Here is a 20,085-nt window from a genome sequence, read left to right on the forward strand (position 1 = left end):
GGCAATGCAACCCCACCTTGTGTGTGTATTCTACACTTTCAGCACAAGCCAACCCTGCCCTGCTGGCCATTCATCCTTCATCCAGTGGAGAGAGAGAGACTGAAATACAGCTTCACTCTATACCCAAAAACACTTAGTTGTCTTCTTGTAAGAAATATTCATGTCTGCAGCATCAGGAGCTTGTGGGTTTTGTGTAGGATGATCCAATTTCAATGGAACTGCTTGCAAGCATCCCTTGGTTTTCTGTCAATTGCAAGATCTGGGATGGCAGAGTCATTGACATTTAGTGTTGCTGGGAAGCACTGCCAAATGATTACACCACTGAATTACCATTCTTAGGGTAGTGCTCATGCTTTGATTAACACACACTGCTATGAATAGTGTAGCATTGCATACGTTTCCACAGTGGTGGGTTGGCACCATGCAAGTTTTACTACCTATGGGAACCTTTCAAAGTATCCTCCTTTAAGTTCTTTTATCCTCTTCTGTACATGTCTGTCCCATGGACTATGTTGTGGGCATAGTGTCTTTGTTCACTTTTCCAACCCCTAGATTCTATTCCTATTACAGCCTAATTGATGGACACAGCGGAAAACAGAACCAAAGGCAATGGGATTTACTAACGGGGTCAGAACACTTCCATACGGCAGCCATGTTCATTCAGGCACAATCAGTTTCTTTGAGAGTGCTATTGACAAGTGACAAATTCATTTTTTTACCTTTAGTGACAGATGTTGTGGAGGGGATGGGTACAACCGTACTAGCTGCAGTTACAGCAGTTGCAGCAGACGCTTTGCTGGTAGACAGCGACTGTATCACTGAAGGACAACAGGAAAAGAATAAAAATGATGTGTTGCATACTTCTAGATACTCTTCCCAGCTCGTGCTTCACCCTTGTTTTAGGTGGATAGTTTTATTAACCCTTGATAGCAAGTTATATTGTGTGTGCAACATGAAAGCTTGGGAACAACTGAAACCCACTACATGCTTTCTTCCTGGGTGTGTGTAAGCCTTGTATTGCTGTATGGCAAGAATGGCTGAGCTCTTTGCTATGTCAAACACCATCTAGTGCCCTCCACTGCATTTACCTTTGTTCACAGGCATCAGTATAGTCTGAACACCTCCAGATGCTGTATTTACGCTGAGCTGTTTGATCTGGCTGGGTACCGTCAGCACAGCCTGCTGGGGACTCGACTGGTTTGAGTGGATCTTTAGCAACCCTAAAAGAAGGGGGAAAGAGACATTTTAGACAATGCTTAGTTCAGTCTATCCCCTAATATTTCTCCCTCTTTCTGTATGAAACAGGATGGTATAAGTTATGCTTTGCTAACCTCTTAGCAAGCCCATGCTCACACTGAATTGTTAAACAAGTTTTTTGCTGAGTTGGATAGTTGCCAACACACTCAGACACATTATATAACTATACTGCACAGGGCTTTGATATTTGTGAGGTGAGATTTATAATACACAAAAAGAAAAGGAGGACTTGTGGCACCTTAGAGACTAACAAATTTATTTGAGCATAAGCTTTCATGAGCTACAGCTCACTTCATTGGATGCCACAAGTCCTCCTTTTCTTTTTGCGGATACAGACTAACACGGCTGCTACTCTGAAACCTATAAATAATACAGTAATCTTAAACAGAGACTGAGGTGTTGTGTTAATACCTATAGAGTTTTAAAAGAACACGGCAAGATATTCAGCACAAAGGACTCTTGTCAGAATAAGACAAAAGTCTTGACTTACATTTTTCCTGAAACAACAAGGAGTCCAGTGGTGCTTATGCTCCAATAAATCTGTTAGTCTTTAAGGTGCCACCGGACTCCTTGTTGTTTTTGTGGATACAGAGTAACACAGCTACCCCCTGATATTTTTCCTGAACTTATTCTTAGGGATCTGATAAACATAACCTGTAAATGAAGTAAATTATATTCTACCAATATAGCTCCTATTACAGTAGATCTGAGCACATCACAGTCTTCCTCAAAACATCCCTGTGTGGCAGGGCCTTGCTATTATCCCCATTATACAGACGGGGAACTAAGACACAGAGAGACTAAGTGACTTGCCCAGGGTCATGCAGGAAGTTTGTGGTGAATGGACCTGAACCTGGGTCTCCCAAGCCCTTTATTATTAAATACTGAGTGCCTTGAGAAACAAAGCTAATAGGAGCATATAGCATATTTACAAGGGGGATTGATTTCAATAATCATTTTTATCATGATTTAAGTAAGCGGGCAGGAAACCTTGATTTAAATAATAATTTTAATCTTGTTTTTCATTTGAATTTTCCTAAAGAGAAGTCCATTCTCATTGGTTGGTGTAATTATTAAAACATGTTGATTTGCAACTAAGTATAGCTTTTACACTAAAAAGTCGGTATTTCTGTCTGCTAACCAGGAGAATACACTATATCTATACATGTTTATTTAAGCAATTATCTAGCTTAGAACACGTTTATTCCAATTCTTAATTTTTACATTATTTTTTAATGTTAGAAAATGGTGAATGACTCCTTCCTTATTTACTAGATGACAGTTCTCTAATTAGGATTTGCGTCAAGATGCATTTGGATGGTAATTGGAATTCAATTAAGAATGCACAAAACTGTCAGTTTTCATTTTTTTTTTTAAATAAAATGAAACTACCTTAAATGTGCTGGGATGCATAAGAAAAAAATTGTTTCTTAAAATGTTATGCATTTAGGACTAACTGAATTATTAAACCAAGGAAATACGAGCCATCGTTAGTGAACTGATGGTTTGGGTACAAACTGTCCTATGTCTGCAGTATTAGTGTTCAAATCTCTTTGGTGTTTTCCCTTTGATACAACCATGTACTTGGACAAGTGGGATGCATCTTTGTAAAAAGAAAGTAAACTTGGCATCAAAACAGAGATTCCTCACTAACCACTAATGGAAGGAAAGCTAAAGTCATTACTCTAACCAGAAACACTCAATATGCAAATAACCTAGGAAGTAAAATTTCAAATTGTTCTTTTCATTGTTCTTTTCGCAACCTTCTTTCTGTTAATCAAAAAGTCATTTTACTAAGACAGATTTTAGGAACTAGAGGAAATTGCTAAATCTACAGTTAATTTCTGATAAGAGCTCAAAAATGCAAGTGCTCTGAATTTTACTGTTTACTGTACAAGGTATCTGAAGGAGTTATAGTCCAAGTCTAAATTCCAGTAACAAAAGGCAGAAAGGAAGTTTATTACCTGATACAGCAGCTTTGCCAGAAACAGGGGTTGGTGTAGTCATCAAGGAAGCAACACTTACAACAGTAGAAGCAGCAGTTTTACTAGCTCCTGATGCACCAGTCTGCCCCTGGTTTATACAAATTTGGTGTTGCTGTCCTGATGTCTTTGCCACAGGACCCACAGTGGAAGATGAACTGGAACCTGCACTATCCGCTTGCTATATTAAAGAGAGAGACATGGCAGTGTCAAATGCGGTTTTATTTTACTGAGCATTTAAAATAATTTGTCATACTGCTAGAGAGAAGCATTTAAAAGAAATAAAAGCAACTGCATCTAGATCTATCCACAGTCCTACTGTCTGTCTTTAGGGAATACTATCATGCAAAGCAAAGCTCTTAAAAATATTTCCAAAACATACACATTTTGGGTCAGTTTCCCTGCAACTACCCTGGAGTTCTGAGCAGGAATGAAACAGACCATACATGTAAGAACTATTGTGCTGCTACTGGAACTTCACGAACAACGTTCTCAGGAACCAAGTCCCCTATTCACACAGGAGGCTTACCTCCTTGTTGAGGTTAGCACAGCACAAAAGTTTACAAGAATCTTGAATATTTCAAGGCTGGTCAGAACTCTAGAGCAGTGGTTCTCAACCAGGGGTATGCGTACTACTGGAGGCACGCAGAGGTCATCTGGGGGTACATCAACTCATCTAAGTATTTGCCTAGTTTTATAGCAGGCTACATGAAAGGCACTAGCAAAGTCAGTATAAACTAGAATTTCATGCAGACGACTTTATATTGCTCTATGTACTATATCAGTGTTTCTCAACCTGGGGGTCGCGATTTATTTTATAATTATCGGTAAAAATGAGAAAGTCAGCCATTTTTCAGTAATAGCATGCTGTGAAACTTTTGTTATTTTATTTCACAGTGTGTTATCTTATTTCAGAGTTTATTTCAGTTTTTAAGTGAGGTGAAACTTGGAGTACGCAAGACAAATTAGCCTCCTGAAAGGGGTACAGTAGTCTGGAAAGGTTGAGAGCCACTGCTCTAGAGCCATCAGCAGAAAAAGGGAAAACATTTTGTCAGTTTCATCTTATAGATGCCTCCACTGACAGATAATGGTTTTGTTAATGCTTTATCCACATCTTAGCGACAGTACATTGTTCAGTCAGGTGACTCATTTAAAAAGGGACACTGGTAACTTAATAGTAGGTAAAGAAATTTAGACAGAAGCGTGACTTGTTCCTTTTGTGATTTTAGGGTTTTGTACTGCCACCATTCACCATAGTATCTGAGCAGCTTCAGCGTAAAATAGACAGGCAACATCAACGTCCTTAACGGACTTCATAGAGTCTCTGACTCTTCTCCCTTTTGGAGACAAACTGTGGGTGGGTGGTGTTGTGAATGAGAGTCTAGCAAAGGTGGAAAGTGACACCTAAGATTATTATAACTGAAAGATTAGAGGAAAAACATATAGCTTTTTCTTTGTGCATTTGTTTGTGTGGATCTTTCACACAGCAAGAGGGAAGAGAGAAATCCTTTTAAAAAAAATAGGAAAATGAGATTCAAACCACACACACACACAATTAAACTATAAAATGGCAGGGGACTCAGCTCAGAGGCAGGTGAGGAGTAACTACTCAACTTTTTTTTTTTTTTTTTTTTAAACTGACTTGATTGCAAATTGATTGTGTCCACTAAGCCTGCCAAATATCTCGCTATTCTTTCCCTTGTTGGAGTTATCACTGCCAATTTTTGCTTCAGATTTGATGTTGCTGTTCCACTCACTCAGCTGTAACATCATGTAGTACACAATGGGAATGGCAGTGTAAGGGACAAGTCAATAGAAGGGTTAAAGTTTATTTTCCTGACAGGACCATATTAGGACAGCTTTACGTGTCCTTCATAGCACAAATACTACAATTTCAGCAGGACTGAAAGAAGAATAAAAAAAGAGGTATAGTAAAATTTTCAGAAGCACCTAAGTGATTTAAGTGGCTAAGTCTCATTTTCAAAAATGACTTACACACTCAGAAACCTAAGTCCCAAAGATTTTCAATGAGATCTAGGTTCCTAAATGCCTCATTCATTTTTGAAAATAGAACTTAAGTGTTTCTGAAATTTTTACCAGTAGACTTTATTTAAATTACATAAATTAGAATATAACTGGCAGTGGTCCACCGCTACTTGAGAAAGCCTAGAGGGAACCCCAAAATGTTTGGCTCTCTTTTTCCCAACACTTTTGGAATTTCAATGCCTTATTTCAGGCTCACTCTGCCACTCTGGGATGCCTCTCTTGACAGGGACTGCATTATCATCACTTTATTTAGGGACAAACAGAAGGGTCAAACTTCGAATGCTGAAAATTCACAGGACCACAAACCTTGCAGGCTTCCACCCTCAAGGAGATCTGTTCACAGCAGAGTAGAGACCAAAAAGCTCATAGAGAGAGTCAAGGATCTCAAATGTCCAATACTTAAGTAACAGCTGCTGGTTATTTGTTGCCCTGTTGTATAGAGACTTTTAAGCACTTTGCAACTTCTGGTCTTCTCTCAGCCAAAGTCAGTATGTGTATTTGAAAGGAGAGTAACCCAAAGTCTGACCTCTTTCAGGGCATGCTGCAAGATCCTTCTTTTTCACAAACCCTTTCCATCATGACTGGATTTATTCTATATTTCAAAAAGAGATACATATAACCCATATACCCCCTGAACCTGCAAAATGAAGAGAACAAATCACTCCATATCAGTCTTTTGGGGACCTCACTGTGCTGCTCTAATTTACCAGTGTGGTGCTCAGATACTACAATGATGGGTATTATAGAAAACCCCACAATAGATAACAGAGGATGATTAGCACTGGAACACTCAAAGGAGAGGCAGTTTTAACAGAAGCTGCATTAGTTACAATGACTTCTGTCCATCTTTGTGCTGTTTTATTCCTCTTCTGCTGTCCACAGGTAAAATGATAAAATATGCACAAATGGCAAAAAATCCAACAGAAATTAGTTGAGTTTCCTGTCAAGCATAAAATTGGGCAAGAACACAAGCAGATGTCAGAAAACACAAGAGAGCTAATAATGTTGAAGAAAAAAGGTTACTGACGGGGAAAAAACAGCAAATTATTTCTTTAAGATTATATTGGTTAGGAACCAAACATTGCATATCGTTACAGACACCTGCATCAGCAGAGACCTGAGTGTAAAGTTTTTATCTTTGTACCAACATAAAGTTGGTTAGGCATGTACGTCAGTGCACACATGTCGACAAAGCACCAAGTTTGTTCCTCCTCCCGTTAGAGGTCATGAGCAACTGAACTAGGAGGAGTCCACATGCACAGCATACTCCATGCCAAATTCATGCTCTACTCATGCAAGCACACAGACAAAGATGATTAGAGCAGAAATGTCTCCAAGCATCATGCTAGCCCCTTTCCTGTGCTCATGTCTTGAACGTATGTGTCTCCTGGATGCTTTGTTTTTGATTTCTAGGTTCCTGTGACCATGTACTAGCAATGCTTCTTCTCACCTGTGCAACTCCGTTTGCCGGGAGGGACATGGCTGGGGTCGTGGCTGCAGTGATCACCCCTCCTGATACTCTCAGCACGGTGGTGCCGGGTTTGGAGAGCTGTGAGGAAGCAGGCACTGATTTCAACGAACCATCTGATATTTTCATCAGCGATGTTTGTCCACCAGGAGCCGCCTTCAAAAGAGAGAGTTCAGTTTAAGAGAAAGCATTCCAATGAAGTAATTTTTAAAACAGCTGCTTTTTGTACTAGAGCAGAAAAAATCAGAATATTTCTGAGGGAAGAAGAGGTGTTTTTGAAGCCAGATCACTAAGCTTAACTTTGAGACAATTGTTTATAAGCTGCTCATTGTCTACATTAGAGTCTACTTTTTCAGAAGTGACCCAATGATTATGGGTCTCTCAATTTTTGGGTCCCCAACGTGAGACACCTTAAAAGAACCTACTTTTCAGAGAGAACCTGAATTTATTTGCACCTGCAATTTAAGTTACTAAGAAGTCTCTGAGCAGGTCTACAATGCAGGGACATGGGACATTTGCAAGACTCAACCTGTGGATCCAAATAAAACAAGGTGCAATATTGTGTCCAGTTATTTGCACTATGCATATGCAGGGGTCACTGTCTGAAAATCTGGCCCAATATTTCACATACAGTACAAGCATGCTTTCTGTTTGTTTTTTTTAAAAGGCTAAGCCTAAAGTTGGAGGTTTTTTCTTCTAGTTAGATTTTTTTTTTGAAAACCAATCTGTTGCAATGAAACTATGGAATAAATACAAAACCTGTTGCTTGCCTACCTAAACCAAAAGAGAGCTAAACTTTTTGTAAAAGTGGTTACATTATTTCCCCTCATCACGAGACAATACATATAGTTTGAACAATAGAGACAAACAAGATATTTGAAAGTTACCTGGGCAAATAAAGCAGTCTTCTGTCCAGTTATTACTTTTAATGCCTGCTGTCCTTGAGTGGAAGATGCTCCGACTCCTACGCTGCCCTGAACAACTGAGGCTGGTGTCAACTGCTTTCCAGAATGCTGGGGAGATGGCTGACCAACTAAAAATGTGCCCTGGTCAAAAATAAAAAAGTTACCTAGGTTAGGCTCTCTGAGTGGAAATCAAATGGTATGAAAAAAATTGAATTCTGCACCAGTAACGTGACAGTGACATTTGTAACGGCTTTCTCTGATCTGAGATTTTATTTTAAACAAAGATTTCTTGTCCTTCAGGTTGCACAGACTAATCAGATTTCCTACTGTCATTTGGAGTTAACAGAAATATGAAAGCCCATATATCTTGTTTGCTGACCTCAAAGGGTCTTAGAGGAAATCTTCACTCTCCGCAGCAGTGAGAGTACACAGGGCTCAAAGTACTTCCTACCACAAAGATTATTTAAAAAAAAAAAAACATTTTGCAATTAATTACAGTGGATGTTCTTGCTAGAGGCAGCACTCTCATCTCACTGTAAAGCGACATTATGTGAAACACTGGAAGTGAGAGAACCTCAGAAGAAAAGGTCACAAGCCAGGTTCCAATCTGCTCACACATCCACTGTAATTTAATAAGCCTCACATACTTCACAGTTTATTCATTGTGACAAATACAATTTCCCTTCTGAATGTTCAGAGACAGCTGGGCGGAGAGAAAAGGACCGGGGGCAGTCTTCCTTTCAGCTCTGAAGCCTAATTAATTCCACAAAGGTCACACCTAGAACAGAGTTGAAGCCATGCTAGACCCAACAGCAGCTGGAGACCCCACTCTAACAGACTAGCCTGTGGACCCCAGAGTCCTTCCCCACATACCATGACTTAATTGCCACCTCTCACCTGTTTTGTTTGTCCATTCTCTCTGTTAGCTTTTTTCATTGGCCTTTTCGCCAGCCGCCCCCCCGCCCTTTTCTAGCTTTGCTTCCCATGGCTCACTCTTGCTTTTTCTCCCCAATACCTCCCTCCTCCATCTTTCGATTTCTAGTGCTCTCTCTTCCCCCTTGGGGCTGCCTCCCTGATCTCTAGCTCTTCTGGTGTGTCCACCTCAACACCCCCCTTTCCCACCTCTGTTTTGGAGGTTGCTTCTACCCCTCCTGTCCCATTTTTGGGGAACACGCTTGCTCCCTGCAGTCATTCACTGGTGCATGTTCTCTCTCCTCCTCCTACTCCCTTGTGCTACAACAAACAACAATGCTCTCTGCATCATGCAACAGCCCGCAGGGAGCAGAAAACTGCACCACACAACTCACAGGCGGGAGAGTGGCACAGAGCATACTGTCAGCTGCAGCAGAGATGAGAAGAGAGAGTGAATGGCCAGCAGGGCAGAGAGGTGGCCATGCCCTCCAGAAGGGTCTGGCTCCCCCTCAATTTGAAACTCAACTATTACAGGACCACGGATGCTAGCACAAGGTCTGGGCACCCCTGGATCAATTAAAATGCAGTACAACTCTGACCTGTGGTGTCTGTTTGAGGATGTAGGACGTGTAGGTGAGATGCTGGGATAAGCCACTACTTGTGCTTTGGGCAGGGGCTGCTGCTGCTCCTCCTCCTCCCCCTGCACTTGTAGAAGAGCCTGACTGGAGACCTGTAACAAAAATTGAAACAATGACTCTGCAGAGTTCGGCATCAGAGGCTGAGCAGCCACACCATTTCAACAGTGAAACTACACAGAAATTCGCTTCTCTCCAACGACACCACATTCCTCTCTTATACATGTCTGTCCTCAGATGGGTGGGTTCTATGATAGCTCTTCAACAGGTACACAGAGACAGCAGCTGAGGTATCTATGTGCATATAACTTTAAAGGCCTTGTGTGACGCAGGCTGCCATGCGCTTCGTAAGTGAGCAGCATCTATGCACTGATTTTCCAATGCAGCGGGCACTGCATGATTCTGGGGGTAGTACTGTGCTCTTCCACCTCAGCAGACTCTGGGAACAAACTGAAAGGGACTGAGGCTGCTTGTGGGTGCACGGAAGTCTTTTTTGTTTTGCTCTGCCGTCTCTACAGTCAGAGGCAGATGCAAACCAGCAATTTACTAGCTCTTTCAAAAGCCTCTTATAGATTATGCATATATGAAATCCTACCAATGACCCTGCATGCTACTGAGTTTGCTTTTACATCAGATACACTTCACCAGTGTTTGAATATAATTTCAGAGTCGTTACAGAGCACTCACCAATGATTACTTTGCAAAGAGCGATAATCTAAGGCTGCATTTGGATACGCTTACTGAGCTTATACTGAGAGCAGCGTGAACTCAGTCCTATTTTCAGTCTCTTGAAGTGGGCAAAATGGTTACTGTTTTTCCAAAGAATCAGACGTTTGCTTTACTTATGAGGTTATACTGTCCATTTCCCTGCTAGTGCAGGATTGTGCCCAACCTAGCTCTGAGAGTCCCAAGCAATGAGGCTCCCAGCAATATATCACAGACCAAAACACCTCAGTTAGGAAGGTCTATTTCAGCACTGACGTTTATCTTTTTTTTTTTTTTTTTTAAAAAAAACACTTCATCCCACTGTTTCTGGTTATAGCCTCGTGTATTGCACTCAAACTCCTCCTCTGCCTTCATGCTGTCAATACCAAAGCTGATCAGAAAATGGGCAAACACCCCTCTGGTAATTTTGATTTTTTTGGGTTTCCCAATGAAAAGTTGAAAACTATCAAGGAAAACAGGCACTTTTCTGCAAAAAAATTTCATTTAGTCAAAACCCCCATTTTCCATTAAAAAAGTTTTGACCAGCTCCAGTCAATATCGTTCATAAACTTGTCAAGGTGATCTCCCCCCTCCCCTGACACCAGGTTCTCTCAGGTGTTGCAAAGCTAAGATACCCCTGTCATCCCTTTGAGCTTTCTGTATAATTTGGTCCCTTGAGCGCCTTGGCCATTTTTGTTGCCTGTTGCCAATTCCCTCTAGCTGTTCTCTCTCTGTTAATTTTTGTGTTCAAAAACGAAAGGAGTATTCTAGGCAAAACTGAACCAGCCCCGTCATATACATTATGCAACATCTTTGCATAAGAAGCCTAAGAGAGCACTGGGCTTTTCTATAGCAGCCACGACACACTGCAAACTAATATCTACTTAATCATCAACCTAATACTCTTAGCAGTACTGCTTCCCAGCTTTTTCACTACGGCCCTGATCCAAAGTCCACTCAACTCAATGGGAGTCTATCAACTTCACTGGACTTTGGATCAGATCCTATATGAGCATTTGTGTTTTAGATTATTTCCCCCTCAGCCAGAACAGCCTGCCCTTTTCCAAGATGAATCTTCTTTTTCTTATTTTTTGCTCATGTTACCAGTTTCTCTCAGTCCCTTTTTAATATTGGTCACGAGTTTTCACAACTGCTTTCAATTTAATGTCAGCTGCAGGTTTCAGGAATGTGCTGTACACTCCCTTTCCCGGATTACCAATGAAGGGTTAAAAAAAGCATGCTGACTGGCTGGAATCTTCTTCTTACTTGATCACTATTTGCAGTTTTTGCTTTAAAAAAACCTGGGGGTCAAGGGATGACTTATATGAAAGCTCTCAAGGGTCCCCTCACTGAACAGTACCATGCCTTTTTTTCTCTTTTCTTTAGTGAAGAAACTTGTCTATTACTAACTCCCAAAGTACCAGAATAAAAGGAAAAATGCTTAACACATTAATTACAAAATGATTACATTATTTAACTCATTAGATTTCCCTGCAAGACTAACTAGCATTGTTTGTGGCTCGCAGTATGGCTCCTTGGGGTATCAGAAGCAGTTTTCCTTTTCCCGAAGGATTCTTGCTGTTGGTGGTAAGGTACAGTTTGGTGCCTGGTGGTAAATTAGCCAAGTTTGCCAGGTTTGTGGCTGGCAACTGCAGCGTAGCCATCACTAGAAACGAAATAAAAAACAGAAAACCATGTTAAAAATTCAGTTTTGCAGAGTAGGATTCATAATAAAACCTGGGCAACTGAAATAAAGTCAGAACAAAATAGTGGCTAACCAATGAACACTGTGCATAACAATGAAAAGACCAGAAGTACTTGTGGCACCTTAGAGACTAACCAATTTATTTGAGCATGAGCTTTCGTGGGCTACAGCCCTCTTCATCGGATGCATGAAAGCTTATGCTCAAATAAATTGGTTAGTCTCTAAGGTGCCACAAGTGCCACAAAAAGTCCTCCTGGTCTTTTTGCGGATACAGACTGACACGGCTGCTCCTCTGAAACCTGTGCATAACCATGAGAATGCTGTGCTCACAGCACTAGGTATCTCTTCTGTTGAAGACAGTTTACATATAACTACACTACACTAGTAATTTTAATAAATTTTTACTACAGATCTCTTAGCATGTTGTTTTGACTAGGTGTTTCCATCTCGTTCTGAAATATAGTTGTGTTTGGAATAATACTGGAGCATGACAGAGTTCCAAAATGAATCATCCGATGAAGTGAGCTGTAGCTCACGAAAGCTTATGCGCAAATAAACTGGTTAGTCTCTAAGGTGCCACAAGTACTCCTGTTCTTTTTGCGGATACAGACTAACACGGCTGCTACTCTGAAATCTGAATTTTGTAATCCAAGTTGTAAAGAAACTTTACCTGAACCTTGAGATCCACTTTTCTGAACCCCTGCCGAAGTCACCTGAGCCTTTGTTAAAGTTTGCACAGGTTGGGCAACAATTGTTCCACCACCTCCACTCACAATGGCTTTTGCTACTCCTTGGGTTACAACCTGCTTTGGACCAACAGCTTTTGCTACTGAAGAGCTGGATTTTGCCACAAGTATCTGACCACCACTGATAGCCACAGCTTGTTTCACCGTTGACTGCAAAGCAGAACCGACTGGAACCCCAACGACCTGTAATAAATAAGCAACCGATGACACTCTTCATGCAGGGTTTCTATGGTACAGCACCTGGAGAGAATTAACATTCCACCTGGTGGGCTACCCAAGAAGTTAGTATCTATTTCAGGGCATTTCAGAGGTTAAACAAGCTACCAGGTTACCCATTCTGAAACAACAAACTTAACATAATGGGGACTCAAACACATTAAAATGTAACTAAGACCAACAGAGTCAGAGACTATTAAAAAAACTGATCAACTCGCAACCATTCCTGTTCAGTCCACTGGTGAGAAAATACCTATAAAACCAACCATGATTTCAGAATGCCCATTAAAAATTTGAGTGTGACACACTTATCCAAGGACCCTCAATATTCCCCAACACAGGAAACTGCTTCATTCAGAAGGAACCTGAAGTTTGCCTTAGTGAAGTGCAGAGAGCCATGAGACCCAAGGAAGCCCTCAATGCCTACTGGCAAAGGGTTCACTATTATATCAGTAAACTCTTATCAGGCCTGACAAACAAACACACTACTTTCATAGTATTTATCCAAAAAGTGTCTTGTGAGGTATCAAATGAAAGCCAGTGACACCCTGGTCATTAATATCATTGTAAAATGTCTATACTAACACTATAGAAGGAGTTATGTATACCTATTGATATTATGCCTTAAAGTCTGTAACCAAGCAAAGGGAGAACCAGGAGGGAAGGTAGTTAGCTCTCTGTCAAATATAAATTAAGTACAGTAAAGCTGGCCCAATCCACATGTAGTCAACAGGAAAAAAACAGGTTGACGACAGGGTGGTGTAGTGGAGAATTTGGACTCAGCATGGGCGACAGCACACAGGAGAGCAATCAACAGGGGCGAAGAGTCTTATCTGTTAGTGCACTTCAAAATGATGCATTTCAAAGGTCTACTGAACCATAAGAGGAAGGAAAAAGAACCTCTGTTATCCATTCGCTGAGAAAACCCCTTTGAGGGCATAGGGGTATTCACAAAAGTCTGGGTTGTGGTGATGACTGGAAGCCAGCAAGCTCTGCAGAAAAGCTTTGGTGAGAGACTGTATTAGACAAGGACTGTAGCCTAAGTTTTAATCTCTAGAAAGCGTTATACTTTTGTTGGTAACCATTTCTGTTTCCATTATTTTTGTTCAACACTCACCTGAATCTATGACTCACTGCTCTTTGTTAAACAACTTCTCTTTGTTTTCACTATAAATAGATTACAGTGCTGTGTTATTACAAAGGACCCAATCCTAAATTGTAAGCTTCCAGCTGTGTGCACACTGTCTCTTTGGGGACAGCATACCTGGCAATTACGGAGAGTGTCCAGTGACAGGGGCTAGACATCACAGGGGGATGCTTCTGAGGAGTTCTGGGCCTGGGATACACTTGGTGTTAATCTGCAAAGTAAAATGCGGGCTGGCAGGGTTCTGATGAGTTTGTTGGGGTAGCTAGCTGAGTGTCCAGGAACTGACACAGGTTGGCACCAGCAAGTCTCTCTCGCTGAGGCAGGGGGATAACATGCTGACCTACGGTTCTGAAGAAAGTTAAGTTTCAACTGACTCATGAAAATAAACTCTAGAAACTTTGGCCCCAATGCTGAACTAACGAACAGCCTCAGTTTTGTACACGGACAACACATCCAGGGAAGTATCACATTTGTGCACCTGCCAGACTAGGCAAAAAGGTAGTTTAAAGAACAATTACCTGATTTGTAAATATTAATATATATTTATATACGAAAATATATTTTGCATACATTGGTCCATGTGCTTGGCAGGTAGATTTCACTGTATACACCTATTCTACCAGAGTGGGTAGAAAGGCAGGAAGTAACCCTTTTGATGCCTGGATTGTTGAGCCATTACACATGGAGCTGCTAAGTGCCAAGCGTGCCCCAGCTGCTTTGCTTCTCTCTCACTGACACATCACGCTGAAATCTACTGTCGTTCTCGTTCCACTGATGCAAAATAAAGTTTCCATTCTGGGCTAGTTCTTCCTGATTCTCTCTCTCTTAAACCTTTGCAATGGAGGAGTAAATAGGAAGCAGGAGGTTGTTCCCTGCAGGCAACAATGTGCAGCTGTTTCCACCCCCTTAACTTCCCCATGTAAGTAAAATTACCTATGAAAAATAAGAGAATAAGATCTACCTCTAGAGCTGGACTTGAACCTGTGGCCTAGCACTCCCTTACACATAGTACCTCCAGCATTCTAAGGCAGCAGCACAGAGGCAGCTGATTTCCTATGACCTCCCCCAAACTCAATGGCTGTAAGAGAAGCAGCACTGACTGCTGCCTGCTCTCCCCCCAGTTCTGTGCTAGCAGCAGGGTAGGGATGCGACAGTGAAACTGCAGTGAGTCCAGGCAGTTTAAAATATCAAAACATTCAATACCTTCGATTGGGCGGTCCCCTCTCCCGTGCTCACGATCTGCTTCTGAGGTGACAAAGCTATCATGTGACTCCCCTTCACAGTGACATACTGCTGCCCTGAGGCCTGCGAGGTTGTCCCAGTCACCGGTAGCTGTGGTTGCTGGGGCAGCTCTCCAGGCTCCTGCTTTATTATCACCTTTTCATAAGGAAAATTGGAGTAAACAAACTGCTTTGTGCTCCAAAAGAAATCATCATCTGCAAGCATCAGTCTTCAGAGAGAGGCAGGAGCTGCCGGGCTGAGAACGACACAGAGAGCCAAAAGCTCTGGAGCTCTGACACCAACTCCCACCGCACAGCCTCTGAACCACTCTGACTTCACTTCCTGTTTTGTCAAATTGGGCAAATACTTGCCAACTTTCAAGGGGCCTTATGAGGCTTAGTTAGTGTTTGCAAAGTGATGGGAAAGCTACAAGTGCGAAGTGTCATTATTAATATTAACTATGTGTTTGTTCTGTTTGGAAGCTTCAACTATGCATTTGTCTGCTCAGGACTGAGCAGTACTCTGGGCTTTTAATTCCCATCCAGGATCCTGCCCCAAATATGGCCTGTACCCAAGACAAAACCCCAAATGTTGATAAATCCTTTTCTATCCTGCTACATTATGTAAAAGGTGTGCCTTATTCATTTCAGTTTCGACCCCTATTACCACAGGGTCTCAGCAACTTGAATGTATTATCCCCCTAACTGTTATTATCCCCATCTGGGGAACTGAGGCTCAGAGACTGGAGTGACTTGTCACAGTTACGCGGGAAGTCTTGCGGAGCAAGACTGCGTCCCGGACTAGCACCGTAAACACTTCACCACCCTTCCTCTCTCATCCAAATTAACTCACAATGTAAAGGAATGTAAGGCAGCCCCTCAGAGCTCTGGGATAAACATGTAACTTTGGATGCCAGGGCCAGTAGTTAGAAATGGAAATCCTCTTCTATTAGATCATCCTATTCATTCCTCTGCAAGGAGTGGGCAGAGTACTGGCTCACAAGACGACAAGTGATACTACAGTTGGTTAAAAGGAAATCTGGACAAGTGACACCTAGGGAAATGCACTTAAACACCAATATTGGACAGTCAGAAACCCTGGTAAAGTACTAGGCGGCAGGGAAAATAGCCTAGAGTCTCAGACCACCACAGTTTATTTTTCATGTACAGCAGAAACTCAGAGTTATGAACAACAGAGGTACGAACTGACCAGGCGACCACACACCTCATCTGGAACCAGAGGTACGCGATCAGGCAGCAACAGAGACAACACAGACAGGAAAAAAAGCAAATACAGGACAGTATTGGGTTAAATGTAAATTACTAAAAAATAAAGGGAAAGCAGCATTTTACTTCTGCAAAGTAAAGTTTCAAACTGTATTAAGTCAATGTTCAGTTGTAAGCTTTGTAAGGTTATGAAAGAACCACCATAACACTTTGTTCAGAGTTATGAACATTTCATAGTTATGAACAACCTTCATTCCCCAAGGGGTCTGTAACTCTGAGGTTCTACTGTATTATGCAATAAAAGTACAGCTCTTTAAGATTTGTTAGAATATGGCAGCGGTTCATCAAGGAAAAGGATGAATGAGATGGAACAAGGGAGACAGAAAAGGGAAAGAGGGCAGAGGAACAATCAAGCCAACAGAACAGAATGGAAATGAAGACTAATCTACTGACAGTTGCAAAAGTTTTCATTTCCCTATTCATGTAACAAGGGAAAGGGCAGTCAGGCCCCAAGAACTCACTCCCAATGGTACCATGACATGCACTAGAAAAGTTACACACTTTGTGACGAAACCCAGTGTGCAGTGATACTACCAGAACATGCAGCCCTATACAAAGCCAAGAACATAAATCAAATACCTTTGTAAAAGCTCCAAGTCCGCCTGTCACAGATTTAGGGCTTTGCGCCTTAGAATGACTCCCAATTGGACAAAGGGGCGGCATGGTTGCAAATAGAGAATCCTCTTGCTACGGATGAATGCATATGACACACAATTAGGTGGAACATGCAATATAAAACATAAAGCAATGACTTCCTGTAGTCACATTACTGATAACACAGAGTGCCCTGAATTCCTTATCTGCACTGTTGTTGTAGCCATATTGATCCCAGGATATGAGAGACACAAGGTAGCTAAGGTTTTAATGGCTCATTACAACTGGTTTTATGGCTCATTACAACACCAATTTGTAACCCACCCTACCACCTGCAGAACCCTTAATTACCCACTTCATTTAAGTGATCTCCTACAGTGTGTTTGAACCCCTTATGCTTAACAATCAGTCCCACCTTGTGTTTAGCTTAGACACTCTGGTTACCCTCTACAGACCTCAGGAAGAGCTCGTGAAGCTCTAAAGCTTGTTCTTTCCACCAATAGCAGCTGTTCCGGTAAAAGATATTATCTCGGCCACTGGGAGCTGTGGGCGGCCGTGCCTGCTGATGGTCAATGTAAACAAAAAGAAAAGGAGTACTTGTGACACCTTAGAGACTAACCAATTTATTTGAGCATGAGCTTTCGTGAGCTACAGCTCACTTCATGCTCAAATAAATTGGTTAGTCTCTAAGGTGCCACAAGTACTCCTTTTCTTTTTGCGAATACAGACTAACACGGCTGTTACTCTGAAACCTGTCATAATGTAAACAACCTGTCTCATGGCCAGCCATCGGATTACCCGGACGGGCTTCGTGTGGCCTGTGGACCGCAGGTTGCCCAGCACTGACCAACACAATGGAATCCTGCCAAACAATATAAGCACCTGCAAACATCAAATCCTTTTTTGTTGCAAGTTATATCACCAGCAACTAAAACAATGTTTATTATTGTATGGTAATTAGCGGATAGAAATGGACTGATCGCTATAGTCACAGGCATGCTAAAGTGTTTTTATAATAAGCCTAGATTTTTCCATTCTTTAAACGCTGCAAATTTAAATTAGGCTAAAAACTGGCACACACAATCTAAGAGTTGGGAGCACATTTTAAAAGAAAAAAAATTGGAAAACCATTTGCTGATTTAAAGTTGCAAACAAAACAAAGTTCTGTTTCAGATACATTTTTCTTTCCTTTAAGTAAAAAATTCCGATGGCACGCAAACTTCATAGTAGAACTGGCAGGCTTGTGCAGAAGTAGCGATATTTTCTACCTACATTATGTATGTCACACACCTAGATCTGCAAAATTTTGTTTCTTTCATTCCAGCTGTGGAGGTTGGTAGATGAGTCAAATTTTTTTTTGACTCGTTCCATACTCTTTTCAATAAACGTAAATTCTTACTTTCAGTCACTGTGCCAGAAAACTATTGAAGAGATGAAGAAAAATGCTGAACAGACGATGCTTTGAAATGTTACACTGGACTGTTTTAATACAACAGAATTTGTTTCTACCCGTCCAAAATTACGTGTTTCCAACCCAGTGGAAGACACATTGAGATTTACAGGGAACAGACTTCCACTTATTTTTCTAATTAACTTCCGATTTCTAAACAGCGTCACCTTGAAAATATGTAATTCATTCAGTATGGGTGGTGTGCATCTTTGGATCTACTCTGATTTGTTTGACACTACAGAGAAGTAACTGCTCCGAACCAGTGAAATAAAGAGTTAATCTTAGCCTTGTTAATGGCAGTCACTGTGAACAGACTTTTTTTGTTTGTTTTTAAAATAGAATAAGGGGGTGCAAAAATCACAGTTAAAAAAGCTGCTCCATGTTTGCTGCCTCAAATATGTAAAAACTTGTTTCCTAAGAGAAGTGATACGATCACTCTGGGACAAAGTCTATGGATTGGATCTCTCACTATGATAAAAATACAAGATGGGAATACATGCTTCATTTTACGGAGTAAATCTTGTCATATGTACCCACGTGACAAAATTCCTATTCTAAAGAGTCTCAGAGACAGACCTGGTTGGAAAGGAACGTTCTGAATCTCAATTAAAAAAACCAAGAGGCTCTTCTCTGTAGACTGAATGGCAATTATCCAGGCAGCCTAAAATCAATTATTCTTGCATGTGCTGAACAGGCTAATGCTGACAAAGCTCCAGCACACCCCAGGCTCCACCAACTACTTTCAAAAGGGGGTGTCATTGATGCCATTAATCTGCCAAAATACCCTTCTCTGTAAAGAAAATGGGAAAGATTTTGTCTGAACTAACCCAGCTCCATACCTTTAGAGCTTTCCAGCTGTAAAGCACAGACCCTATTCATTCTCAATTTACCGTCAGTGACTCCACATTTGTCTGGGGCAAATACTTTTTTGTAGCTAAAGCTTCCAATGTCGCTAGCGCATTGGCGCTCTTTTTATCTCCCAGTTGTTGACATGAACATTTTTTTGATGGAGGTAGCTGTAAAGTCACCTAATGTCAGCTATTGGCCTAATATGAATGTATTAGTCATGCAGAAAATTTGGAACTGAGATTTTAAAAATATGCACCTCTCGTTAAATCTGATATCACCACCAACCAAGCCAAAAAAGATCAGAGTCTTTTACAGAACAGAGTCTTTGAAAGATGAGGTATTTTGACAGTACCGATAACTGTGCCCTCCAATGATTTCCTTATATGCTAACAAGAGACTGGCACTTTTCAGAGAAGTACTCACAACTCTAATTAGAGCTGAATGGAATTACACTATCATACCATATAAACAATTGTGCTAGGGCGGCTAGACAGAGTAAACGTTCAAATGTACTAATGAGAAAACATGAAGTTGTCTGGAATCAACATTTATGATGCTAAAAAAGCCTGCTCCACATGAAGCTATTTCTTTATGGAAACAGACAACCTAACAAGAATATTACCTTGACAGCTGATGTTACCAAGCTGCTTCCATGGATCTTTGAGACTGGAGATCCGGCTCCATGAGAGGCTTGAGAGACACTTGTCTGTTTGCTTGTTGGGCTTCCTGTGTATTGGAAGATAAGTTTTATGCAGTGTTGTAGTAGCCATGTCGGTCACAGAATATGAGGGGGGTGGGGTAACGTCTTTTGTTGGACCAACTTTTGTTGGTGAGAGACAAGCTTTCAAGCTTACCCAGAAGCTCAAAAGCGTCTCTCTCTCACCAACAGAAGCTGATCCAACAAAAGATATTACCTCACCCACTTTGTCTCCCTATTGGAAGATAAGGCAGATTTCAGCAT

The 20,085-nt window shown here is 41.3% G+C and overlaps 1 protein-coding gene across 6 annotated transcripts in view; it reads right to left on the reverse strand.

The window, feature by feature from the left end:
- The window catches only part of YEATS2 (YEATS domain containing 2), a 75,637-nt gene that overhangs the window by 20,859 nt on the left and 34,693 nt on the right, over positions 1-20,085 (reverse strand). For all 6 annotated transcript variants that reach the window (XM_073360070.2, XM_073360067.2, XM_073360069.2 and 3 more), the window contains 11 exons: positions 19,747-19,850; positions 16,811-16,918; positions 14,928-15,101; positions 12,286-12,544; positions 11,415-11,576; positions 9,170-9,300; positions 7,641-7,799; positions 6,736-6,909; positions 3,222-3,420; positions 1,089-1,220; positions 720-818 (listed from right to left, as the gene is read on the reverse strand). In XM_073360070.2, coding sequence (XP_073216171.1) covers positions 720-818; positions 1,089-1,220; positions 3,222-3,420; positions 6,736-6,909; positions 7,641-7,799; positions 9,170-9,300; positions 11,415-11,576; positions 12,286-12,544; positions 14,928-15,101; positions 16,811-16,918; positions 19,747-19,850 — 1,701 coding nt within the window. The remainder of the gene's footprint in view (positions 1-719; positions 819-1,088; positions 1,221-3,221; positions 3,421-6,735; positions 6,910-7,640; positions 7,800-9,169; positions 9,301-11,414; positions 11,577-12,285; positions 12,545-14,927; positions 15,102-16,810; positions 16,919-19,746; positions 19,851-20,085) is intronic.

The sequence above is a fragment of the Lepidochelys kempii genome, chromosome 9 (assembly GCF_965140285.1).
Source record: "Lepidochelys kempii isolate rLepKem1 chromosome 9, rLepKem1.hap1, whole genome shotgun sequence".
Classification (NCBI taxonomy): Eukaryota; Metazoa; Chordata; order Testudines; family Cheloniidae; genus Lepidochelys; species Lepidochelys kempii.